Raw genomic sequence first — 11,569 nt, 5'->3', positions numbered from 1 at the left:
AAGAAAGATTTTTAAGGGTTATTTCTGGCTGGGCCTAGTTCCTCAGGGCACGTGAAGAAGCTGCCACATAAATGTACTGTCACAGGTGCCGGAAAGGCATGTACATGCGTTTCCCATGAGCACGGATGGTAGGGCACAATCTCTTCTGCAGAAGGAAAGGACCTACAGGAGTTGGTCAATAATCTTGTCTTGACTCATAAAGACTTCTTCCTCATGAAGTTGAAGGTAAGTGGTGACGAAATCAGAAGTTGATCTTGAAATACCAGCTGCCTTGAGGCACAGGCGGCGGCAGGTAGAGGTATATATTCAGGGCTGAGCGCGCCCGGCACACAGGCTTACAGGCTGCCTGCCCACCTCTGCTTCCTCCAGGAACACAGGTAAGTGCTTCCAGCAGCTCTGCACTAACTCAGGAGTCCTCTCTGAAAATAATAATGAATGTGATGTTTTATCGTGCGTGTGTTAAACATTTCATTTGGTATGATGGTATTTTACGTATTCTGCCACAGAAGAACTTTTTCTCCTGATTTAGTCCATAGGTAATTTACTTATTTCTAAAAGAAAACCCACGTTCCTTTGGGAGCACGTGTATCAGGGGTAGGTTGTCCAGCATCCACAGATCCTTCAAGTAAGGCATGGAGGCACCTGATGGGAGATGGCTGGATGTTACCACATCAGTTTTGCCTTTGAATCTGTTATAAATTCACTTGGAAAGACCTGGAGGCTGGGAAAAATTGAAAGGAAAAAGAAAAGGGGGCAGCATGGATGGGATGGTTATACAGCATCACAGACTCAATGAATATGAATTTGGACAAACTCTGGGAGGTAGTGGAGGACAGAGGAGCTTGTCCATGGAGTGCAAAGAGTTGGACACGACTTAGCAACTGAACAACAACAACAAAACCTCTGTTCAGTTCAGTTCAATTCAGTTCAGTCTCTCAGTCATGTCCGAGTCTCCCAGACCCCCTGAATCGCAGCACGCCAGGCCTCCCTGTCCATCACCAACTCCTGGAGTTCACTCAGACTCAAGTCCATCAACTCAGTGATGCCATCCAGCCATCTCATCCTCCGTTGTCCCCTTCTCCTCCTGCCCCCAATCCCTCCCAGCATCAGAGTCTTTTCGAATGAGTCAACTCTTCGCATGAGGTGGCCAAAGTATTGGAGGTTCAGCATTAGCATCATTCCCTCCAAAGAAATCCCAGGGCTGATCTCCTTCAGAATGGACTGGTTGGATCTCCTTGCAGTCCAAGGGACTCTCAAGAGTCTTCTCCAACACCACAGTTCAACAGCATCAATTCTTCAGCGCTCAGCCTTCTTCACAGTCCAACTCTCACATCCATTCATGACCACAGGAAAAACCATAGCCTTGACTAGACAGACCTTTGTTGGCAAAGTAATGTCTCTGCTTTTGAATATGCTATCTAGGTTGGTCATAACTTTCCTTCCAAGGAGTAAGCATCTTTTAATTTCATGGCTGCAGTCACCATCTGCAGTGATTTTAGAGCCCCAAAAAATAAAGTCTAACACTATTTCCACTGATTCCCCATCCAATTCCCATGAAGTGATGGGACCGGATGCCATGGTCTTACTTTTCTGAATGTCGAGCTTTAAGCCAACTTTTTCACTCTCCTCTTTCACTTTCATCAAGAGGCTTTTGAGTTCCTCTTCACTTTCTGCCATAAGGGTGCTGTCATCTGCATATCTGAGGTTATTGATATTTCTCCCGACAATCTTGATTCCAGCTTATGCTTCTTCCAGCCCAGCGTTTCTCATGATGCACTCTGCATATAAGTTAAATAAGCAGGGTGACAATATACAGCCTTGACATACTCTTTTTCCTATTGGGAACCAGTCTGTTGTTCCATGTCCAGTTCTAACTGTTGCTTCCTGACCTGCATATAGGTTTCACAAGAGGCAGGCCAGGTGGTCTGGTATTCCCATCTCTTCATAATGGACCTCAATTTATTTTTCTGATACATCTTTGTGTAAGAATGAGAAAACTGCCCCCCAAATGACCCCTGTTTATTTACATCTTGTTCCTCCTGAGAGCAGGTGACTCTGCAAGAAAAAGAGCTTCCCTTTGATATGAGAACTCAGGGACCAGCTGGGGGTGCTGTCAGGAGGATGGGGTCACAGGGAGGACCGCAGCCAAGGTCCCGCTTTTTGGGGAAGGCAACTGATACCTATTCTCCGCACATGGCTGAGACACTTTGCCAGTATCTCTTAAACTGAGAGTTTGAAATATTTTTCTAGTTATGTGAATAAATCTCAAGGACATCGTCAGGTTGGACCAGCTCTCAGAACATAAAATAGAAAATGTAAGCTATTTAATCATTTTTGTTAGAAGTGGTCTTAAGGAAAATTCAACATGTAAGAGAAGACAGGTTTTTATGGGTTATGTCTGTTTGGAAATAATGGATCAGGGCATGTAAGAAGTCGGGGCTTAGCTGTATTGTCGTTGGTCTTAGACGCCTACAGGTGGTTGACAGGAGCTAGTGATCACAGTTCTCAGTTTCTTCTGGGATGAGAAAGAAGTACAGGAACTGGACAATCATTTAATCTTCACTCACAAAGACTTTGTGCTTATGAATGTGACAGTACCTGGTAAAGAAATCAAAAGTTGATCTACTTGAAATACCAGCTGCTTTGAGGCACTGGAGGCGGATAGAGAGGAATATATCCAGGGCTGAGCCCTCCCGGCACACAGGCTTGCAGACCGCCTGCCCAGCTCCTCCAGGAACACAGGTAAGTGCTTCCAGAAGCTCTGTGTAACTCCAGGAATCCTTTCTGAAAATAACAAGGATTATGGTCTTTTTTTATGACTGCCCTGGTGGCTCAGATGATAAAGCAGCAGCCTACAATGTGGGAGACCTGGCTTCAATCCCTGGGTCAGGAAGATCTCCTGGAGGAGGAAATGGCAACCCACTCCAGTATTCTTGCCTGGAAAATCCCATGGAGTCTGTCCATGGGGTCTCAAAGAGTCAGACACAACTGAGCGACTTCACTTTCACTTTCATGGTCTTTTTTTAATGCTGCTTCTATTAATATTTCTTTGGTATGGTGGTACTTCACTTATTCTCCCAGAGCAAAAGTAAAACACCTTTTTTTTCTCCTGATTTAGTTCTTAGATTATTTATTTATTTCCCAAAAAACCCTGCTTCTTTGGAAGCACATGTGATCAGGGGTAGGATGTCCAAGACCCACAAATCCTTCAAGTAAGATCTTACTATAGAGGAAGGTGCCTAACAGGAGATGGCTGAATGTTACCACAACAGTCTTTGCCTGGTGTCTGTTATGAATCATTTTTTACCCAGTCTTAATGTAATCACTAAGGAGGAAAAGATAAAGATATTCTATTACTTTTTCACAAATGTTCTTTAAAAACTAATGTCAATAGTCCTCTAGTTATGAAATGCATACTGTTCATTTTAAAAGGCTTCAAAAGTAAGAAGAGGAGAAATGTTGATTGCCAGAATCACCCACCTCACATATACAGCATTTAAAAAAAATTATTACAGTATTACAGACTACCTTCCTTCCCTAGAGTGATGATAAAATGCGTCTGATGCTCTTCCAGGAATCCCAGACCACATCCAGCCACCATGAGTTCCCTCGGTGAAGCAATCATCCACCTTGGAATTGATCTGTTCCATCAGATCAGACAATCAAAGAAGGAAAATATCTTCTATTCCCCTTTAAGTATCTCGTCAGCCTTAGCCATGACTTACTTAGGGGCCCAAGAAAACACCGCATCAGAAATGCAGAAGGTGGGTGGCAGCTGCCTTTCCGGCACAGGTTTGCATGGGGTGTCTGCTGGCTGCTGTGCAGATGACCACAGGTCTGCTGTCCCCGGGTCCCACGGGAAGCTCAAGCAGCCCCACGACTGGGTGGGCACAGAGAGGGGCACGCACTCTCCCGCAGGGCTCCCCACCTGCTTCCTGTGCCTGGACTTCCTCTGGGGGCTGGGATGAAGCCCTCCAGTTGCCCAACAACCAGAGGTGAGGCCTTAATGGAAGACTTCACTGGAAGTGAGGCCCTGACTAAAGTCCACGGGAGACCTCTTTACATGTTTCCTCAACGATGAATGAGAAACGAGACACGGTTCTTTAAAGTGCACAGCGCTCAAGCAGCTTTGTGTTTTCCACACACAGACTGTGTTTTTTAAGGATGAAGCTTTCACTGAACATTTCTGTGTGCTTTTTGTTTCCTCTTGAGTTTGTCTCGTGAGGGGCGGTTATTTGGTATATAGTTTTGTTTGTGGGTATTCTTTTGTCCTTCCGTTCTTTCTTTTTTACTTACTCTGATGTGTATAGATCGTTACAGACTCCTTGTCCCACTCCCTGTCTTCTCCAGGTCCTTCACTTCAATGAAATCACAGAGAAGCCAAGAGGAACAGCGACAAGAAATCCCGTGAGGCAGAGAGCATTGGATGTAGAGGAGGTCATACGTCCAAGAGGGCCGTAGCTTAAACTGGGGATTTCAGATAGACTGGGAAAAGTCCATTTTTAGAGGTCATGCTAGGCAAACTGGAGAGAGTGGTTTCTCAGTTCACGTGTGTGCGCGTGGGAAATCATTTCGGCTATGTCCTACTCTTTGTGACCCCATGAACTGTAACCCTCCAGGTTCCTCTGTCCGTGGGATTCTCCAGGCAAAAATACTGCAGTGGGTTGCCGTACCCACCTCCAGGGGATCTTCCCACCCCAGGGACTGAGCCAGCATCTCTCATGTCTCCTGCATCAGCAGACAGGTTCTTTACCACTGGCACCACCTGGAAAGCCCTCTCATTTCACATTACATGCTTCTTTACTTCCCTGGTGGCTCAGACGGCACAGCATCTGCCTGCAATGAGGGAAACATGGGTTCGATCCCTGGGTCAGGAAGATGCCCTGGAGAAGGAAATGGAAACCCACTCCGGTACTCTTGCCGGGAAAATCCCATGGACGGAGGAGCCTGGTAGGCTACAGTCCGTGGGATCACAAAGAGTCAGACATGACTGAGCAACTTCACTTCACTTCCCATCCTTTCACTTATTTACCTCATATCTTTGTTTTTCTGAAAGGAGAGAAGCATATGCTTAACATCAGGGACTCTGAAACCTGAAGGAGCTTCAAATAGTGATCTGCTGTTCAGGAATGAGGAACATGGCAAAAATACGATGGCTCTCAGCCACAGTGACTCCATCCCAATTAGCCAGGGGCAATAAAAGGGTTGCTGCATCGCACCCAAATACATGCAAATAGGACAGCAGGGCCAGGAAACTCTGGTAAACGCTGGTAAACTCTGGTAAACTCTGGAAACTCTCATAAAGGTTAAATATTATTATATAGAATAAAAATGAGTATATTAATCACAATATGTTCCTATAATTGCGTGGTTTTAATTAGCTCTTAGATTAAGAGCAATAAGCATATGATCAAGTGTATTATGGAGTATTTTGGAAAATGAATGAGAGCTACGTTTTATCTAAATAGTCTAAAACTCTTAGCCAGAAAGTGAGAGATTCTGAACTCAGACAAGCCTACATTGAAAAAGTTATCTGTATCTCCTTGGAGAAGTTTCTAAGCTCTCTGAGCTCTCCTGTCTTCATGCGAATGGCACTGAAGACTTAGAGATGCTGAGGTACAGCTGTTCCCAGGCTATCTGGCACCCACTGTTCCTACACTGGGAAGTGTGGCCATCACAGTGAAGAGCCACAGATCACAGTCAACAGGTCTTCGAAGGTAATCCCCTAAAGGATATAACAGGGCATCGAATCACAGCATAGGACGACATACAGAGTTCATGTTCTCACACAGCTGGTGACTTAGAAATTCTCTATGGCTCCAGGCCTCCAGGAGCTTATGTTTAGCTGAGACCTTTACCCTAACCGTTGGAGACGACTGAGAGACACTGCAATAATGGAATGCTGATGCATCTCTAGTTCAACAGAGAAAAGGTTGGAGTGTGTTAGAGCAGGAAGAGAGAGTTGCCTGGAAGATTTAATGTAAAGATTAGGAAAGCTAATTCCAGTAACACGCGCCAATTAGGGGAAATAACCACAACCATCATCCCTGGGGATACCTCCCTCTAGACAGGGATCCACAGACCCCTGGGGGTGTGCTGTTTACATTGACAGAGAATCCAATGAGCTCACTTTTTGACATTTGAAGGTTGAAAAGCCAGGAAATGTTCATCAACACTTTCAAAAGCTTCTGACAGAATTAAAGAAATCCACTGATGCCTATGAGCTGAGTGTCGCCAACAGGCTCTACGGAGAAAAGGAGTTTCGGTTTCTCCAGGTGAGTTTCCTGGTCTGTCACGCCTTTGGTCTGCATCCCTGGTCCTCGGGCCACATCTCCTAATGGGGGCGGGGGGTGCAGAGGAGCCTGGGGACCCACACGGGGGCATTACTCCCAAGGGGCGCCAGGCTCCCCGACCACAACCGCACCCGCTGGAGTGTCCAGAGGCTGATAGCACACCAGTGAGGGGGGCTAGGGATTGGCTTGTGAACTCTGCTTGATCAGGATTTAACACATTTAATTTAATTTGGGAATACCTACATAGTTACTGATAAATTACTTTTCATTCCTGCTATCTTCCTGCTCATGTCATAGGAATACATGGATAATGTTAAGAAATTTTATCTAGCCAGTGTGGAATCTGCTGATTTTAAAAATGCTGCAGAGGAAAGTCGAAAGATGATTAATTCCTGGGTGGAGAGCCAAACCAATGGTAGGTTATGAGAGAGTCACTCATTACAAATTCCGGCTGAGTCCCCGCTGTGTGTGAACACGGTGCTGGACCCTGACCGGGCTGTCAGGAGCGGGGTGAGACGAGACTGCAGAGGGTGGGGAGGCCCTGCAGGGGGTGGACGGTCCACGTCAGTGTGGAGAGAAACGGGCGGGGGTGCTCCGATGACCAGCCCCCTGCAGGCACAGCTGGGTCTGGAAGACAGTGTCTTGTGGATCCCAAGTCTCTGCTCAGACTTCAGGTTGATTCATAAGTTGTTTCTAAATTAAAGGCGTAACTTCCGGGTTATAATCCCTAAGAGAAAATATGAAGAGTCCACTTTTGCTTTCTTAACTGGGAAACAAGCCGCTCTCCGTCACACCATCCTTCTTGCAGAAATGACCACCTGCAGGAGAAGGGTCCTGGCCCACGTCCCCCTCCCACTGGATTGTCACAGTGTCCACCCCACCCAGGGAGGGGCTGGACAACATCTCCATCCCATGAACCGTATCCTACCTCCCTTCCGAAACATAGGCTTAACCTACAGCAACTCAATGTGCAGAATGAAGAAGACAGGGAATGGAAACAAGAGACAAAGCTATTGAGGGAACAGGAAGGGAGGAAAGGGAAGAAGAAAACTGACCAGTAAAGGTCAGCTGAAATCAGTTCTTCAGAATTGATGACCTGTTCATCAGTTCTGATGAACAACGTATTGTCAGAATTGATCACCCAGAATTCTTGGGTCAGGAAGAGCCCCTGAAGGAGGGCATGGCATCCCATTCCAGTATTCTTGCCTAGAGAGTCCCATGGACAGAGGAGCCTGGTGGGCTGCAGTCCGTGGGCTCACAGACTGAAGAGGCTTAGCACAGCATGGCATCTTAAATATCATAGAAATATCATGGCATCTTAAATATCAGAAATCAGTTCATCAGGATTCCTTGTGAAATGACTGATGTGCCCACACACACAGACTGAGCAGGGGCGTCTGCATGAGGGCGACTCCATCAGGCTCGGGCTGTGAGCAAAGCCTCACCTGGTGAACCGCTGGGCATGGAGTCCCTCACGGGCTGACGTGTCAATATTTAATCATCACTTGTAACTTTCAACGCATCTGACAGATAAACCACTTGTGCCTTTCATGACAGACCTTTGATTTTCTGTCTTTGCAGGAAAAATCAAGGACCTATTTCCCGAAGACTCTCTCGACAGCTCTACTGCTCTGGTTCTGGTGAACGCAGTCTACTTCAAAGGGCAGTGGAACCAGAAATTTAAGGAAGAACATACTGCAGAGGAAAAGTTTTGGCTGAACAAGGTATTGTCTGTAATTTACGTGTATAACCAAGTGTAGCTACATGCACTGTGAAATTTAAATGCATAGTAATTAATATATAACTCGTATAGAAGATAGAATTTGTCAAGGCTTATTTTCTTGTCCTTTTTTTAAACTTTATTTACTTGGGATTCCTTGAAGAAACTCTTATCTCTAAGACACAAATTTCCCAGATCATCTCTTCGGAGGCTGAGTTTGGTGTCTCAATAATACTATCTTCTTTTCTGGACTACTGCTCACTTGGCATTCTTTTGCACATGAATTTACTGCAGGATACAAGCAAACCTGTGCAGATGATGAAACAAACCAATAGTTTCAAGTTCGTGTCACTGGAGGACGTGCAAGCCAAGATCCTGGAAATCCCGTACAAAGGCGAAGAGCTAAGCATGATGGTGCTGCTGCCCAATGAAGTAGACGGTCTGCAGGAGGTAAAACCTGGTATTCACAGTCTCCATGCCATTGCTCACATTTCCAGTGATTCAGTGCTTGTGTGGGCTGTTCATAGATTGGTGGTACTGGCTGGCAGCATAGAACAAATAATAATAATAATAACATCTGCTACTGCTACTGCTACTGCTAAGTCACTTCAGTCATGTCCGACTCTGTGGGACCCCATAGATGGCAGCCCACCAGGCTCCCCCATCCCTGGGATTCTCCAGGCAATAACACTGGAGTGGGCTGCCATTTCCTTCTCCAATGCATGAAAGTGAAAAGTGAAAGTGAAGTCGCTCAGTCGTGTCCGACTCTTAGCGACCCCATGGACTGCAGCCCACCAGGCTCCTCCGTCCATGGGATTTTCCAGGCAAGAGTACTGGAGTAGGTGCCAGTGGCTCAATGGTAAAGAATCCGCCTACAGTGTGAGAGCCACAGGAGACACGGGTTCAATCCCTGGGTCAGGAAGTTCCCCTCGAGGAAGAAATGACAACCCACTCCAGTATTTCTGCCTGGGAAATCCCATGGACAGAGGAGCCTGGAGGGATGCAGACCATGGGGTCACAAAAAGAGTCATACATGATCTTCACATGAAATACATGTTGTTTCATTTCTGTGTGCATGTTTATATAACACACACCCACACATGTGTATAGACATTTCTGTATACGTGTATATAGTGTGTACATACATACATAAAAAGAGCAAAGTTATAAATGTATAAAAACATTTATTTGATCATATGATATATATTCAGGACTGTTATTGTTTCCTCCTCAGAGAAAATGTAATAAACTGAATCTCCTGTATTCATGTTTACTGTTAAAATAAAGGTTTCCCAGACATTTCAATCCAAGGTTAGGTGGGCTCCATGACCATGAGAATCCTGACAGTTGTTCCTTTTCCACTGTTACAGCTTGAAGACCAGCTCACTGCTGAGAAGTTAATAGCGTGGACGAGCCCACAGAATATGAGGAAGAGACAAGTGGACTTATACCTGCCTCGGTTTAAAGTGGAAGAGAGCTATGACCTCGTGCCCACACTGCGAGCCCTGGGGATGGTGGATGCCTTCAATGTCAGGGTCGCCAACTTCTCGGGCATGACTGGGAGACGTGATCTGGCGGTATCAAAGGTCTTCCACAAGTCCTTTGTGGAGGTGACCGAGGAGGGCACGGAGGCCGCGGCTGCTACCGGTGTGGGTGTTCGTGTCTTATCAGCACCGTTTCAAGAGAGTTTCCGCTGCGATCACCCTTTCCTGTTCCTCATCAAACACATCAAGACCAACAGCATCCTCTTCTGTGGCCGAGTCTCTTCCCCTTAGACGTCCTTGGGCAGCGGCCACACTCGGGGACATTCAGAGAGCTGTTTCCGGAGCTTGAATGCTGGTGTAACAGGTTCCCTTGGATTCGTTTTCCTTTCCAATCTCACAGTCACCACTGAGCATGTACTGGTGGAATATGAATACGAAGTCTGTCTATCGCTCTCCTTCCACAAACATGTAAACGGACTCTAACTCTCCGTGATAACTCCTTTCTGCACAAAATGTTCAATATATTTTAAAAGATTAGCTGATTCATGTCAATGTATGGCAAAAACCACCACAATATTGTAAACTAATTAGCCTCCACTTAAAATAAATTAATAAGAAAAGATTATTTCTATACTCTATCTCTACTAAGCTTCAAATATCATAGCTCTTATTAAAAAGTTACATATACTAAAAAATATATACTGTAAATCATATATACTCTTCACCTAGGCACTCACATTTCTTTGGATTTAGGTGGTATGTGGGACACTTACATGTCTAAAGTTTTTGATTTTGTGAAATACATTATCAATAAAACAATGATTTATTCATGTCGTTCATTGCTTTTCCTTTTTTTTCTTATCAACAAAGTATAAGTGAACCAACCCACATAGAAAAGGTAATTTAGAAAGATATTGTCATATATAAAAATTCAAAATAGTAGAGCATGATGAGGTTGAAGAGGTGGACTGTTACCGGAGTGTGAAAGGCTTTATAACCCGTGTTAAGAACTTAAATATAAGAGTCCAGAACTCAGAGATGGAATACGAACTGAAACTCTAATTAGATTAGGAAGACAATACCAGGAATAGACAGATAACAGAGTTACTGAGAGAGCTGTGGTAATCATAGCTGAAGGCAAGAATGGGATCAGACTGGGGGAGTATACAGTGAGAAGAAGGGCAGGCCTGCACGTGACCCTGAAATACACAAATACTTAAATGTCAAGTATTAGCAGTATCTATTTCCTAAAACATAGCTCTCCTTAGGCCAGGAGGAATCTTTTGGAGGTGACAGACATGTTTACTACACAGATTGGGGTGATGGTTTCACAGATGTATTCTCATCTCAAAACTCACAAAGTTGTATACGTTAAACATGTCCAGCGCTTTCTACATCAGTCATACATCAATAAGGTTATTTTTGAATGGAACATAGTGAAAATATTTATGTGGTTTAAAAAATAAAAATACAGATAATAGAAGTTTAATAAAGAATCTCATGTTCATACAAAATACCTCTCCCCAGGATACCACCTGGTCCCCATTGGGTTGGCCAAAGCTAAAAAGGCTGTTCAAACCCCATGTGGAGAGAACATGGATCAGTCAGAACTCTCCTATACATCTGGTAGGGATACAAAAACTGCAACCACTTTGGAAAACAGTCTTATAATTTTAATTTTTCCATCTTTATTAAGATATAATTGACCCGTAACACTGAGCAAGAAGAAGGTGGACAACGTGTGGATCTGACCCACTGATTTTCTGCAAAGCGATCACCATCCCAGCTCACACTGATACCTCTGCCACGTCACATCATTACCATTTCTTCTTTGTGAGCTGTTTTTGTTCAAGAAGAGTTGTCTCCTTCTTGATCTCTTTGGGGGACAGGAGGCTAGGGTGTCCTAACACTGCTATCTGGGTGATGTTCCTCCAGAAAACTTAAAAATCTCCATGGTTGAGCAATGTCCTTCTAGAGAAAGTCTTTCTCAAGTGTGCAAGATACTCATATTGGTACTTTCTTGTAAAGTCAAATGTATACTGACCAGACAATCTAGTAATTCCATGACTTGA

The 11,569-nt window shown here is 44.7% G+C and overlaps 1 protein-coding gene across 2 annotated transcripts; it reads left to right on the top strand.

Moving 5' to 3' along the window:
* The first annotated feature begins 285 nt into the window (after positions 1-285).
* On the top strand, positions 286-10,327 carry LOC147346432 (serpin B3-like). Of its 2 annotated transcripts, none has more exons than XM_086373746.1 (9): positions 286-377; positions 2,596-2,742; positions 3,575-3,764; positions 4,351-4,407; positions 6,147-6,275; positions 6,591-6,708; positions 7,875-8,017; positions 8,308-8,463; positions 9,384-10,327. In XM_086373746.1, exons 3-9 carry the CDS (start codon positions 3,600-3,602, stop codon positions 9,786-9,788), a joined length of 1,173 nt encoding a protein of 390 aa, XP_086229872.1. In that variant the 5' UTR covers positions 286-377; positions 2,596-2,742; positions 3,575-3,599; the 3' UTR covers positions 9,789-10,327. The 2 variants fall into 2 exon arrangements, with proteins under 2 accessions (XP_086229872.1, XP_086229871.1); XM_086373745.1 differs by having other exon boundaries at positions 4,351-4,437.
* The last annotated feature ends 1,242 nt before the right edge of the window (positions 10,328-11,569 follow it).

The sequence above is a fragment of the Bos grunniens genome, chromosome 24 (genome assembly GCF_055505025.1).
Source record: "Bos grunniens cultivar Pamir isolate PY7600 chromosome 24, Bosgru_T2T1.0, whole genome shotgun sequence".
Lineage (NCBI taxonomy): Eukaryota > Metazoa > Chordata > Mammalia > Artiodactyla > Bovidae > Bos > Bos grunniens.
This window is presented reverse-complemented; position numbering and strand designations above follow the sequence as displayed.

Excerpts from the sequence above, each read along its gene's own strand:
- LOC147346432 (XM_086373745.1), top strand. The coding sequence starts at position 3,600 with ATGAGTTCCCTCGGTGAAGCAATCATCCACCTTGGAATTGATCTGTTC. Across the intron at positions 6,709-7,874 it reads GGTGGAGAGCCAAACCAATG|GAAAAATCAAGGACCTATTT; the intron begins GTAGGTTATGAG and ends CTGTCTTTGCAG. Across the intron at positions 8,464-9,383 it reads AAGTAGACGGTCTGCAGGAG|CTTGAAGACCAGCTCACTGC; the intron begins GTAAAACCTGGT and ends CCACTGTTACAG.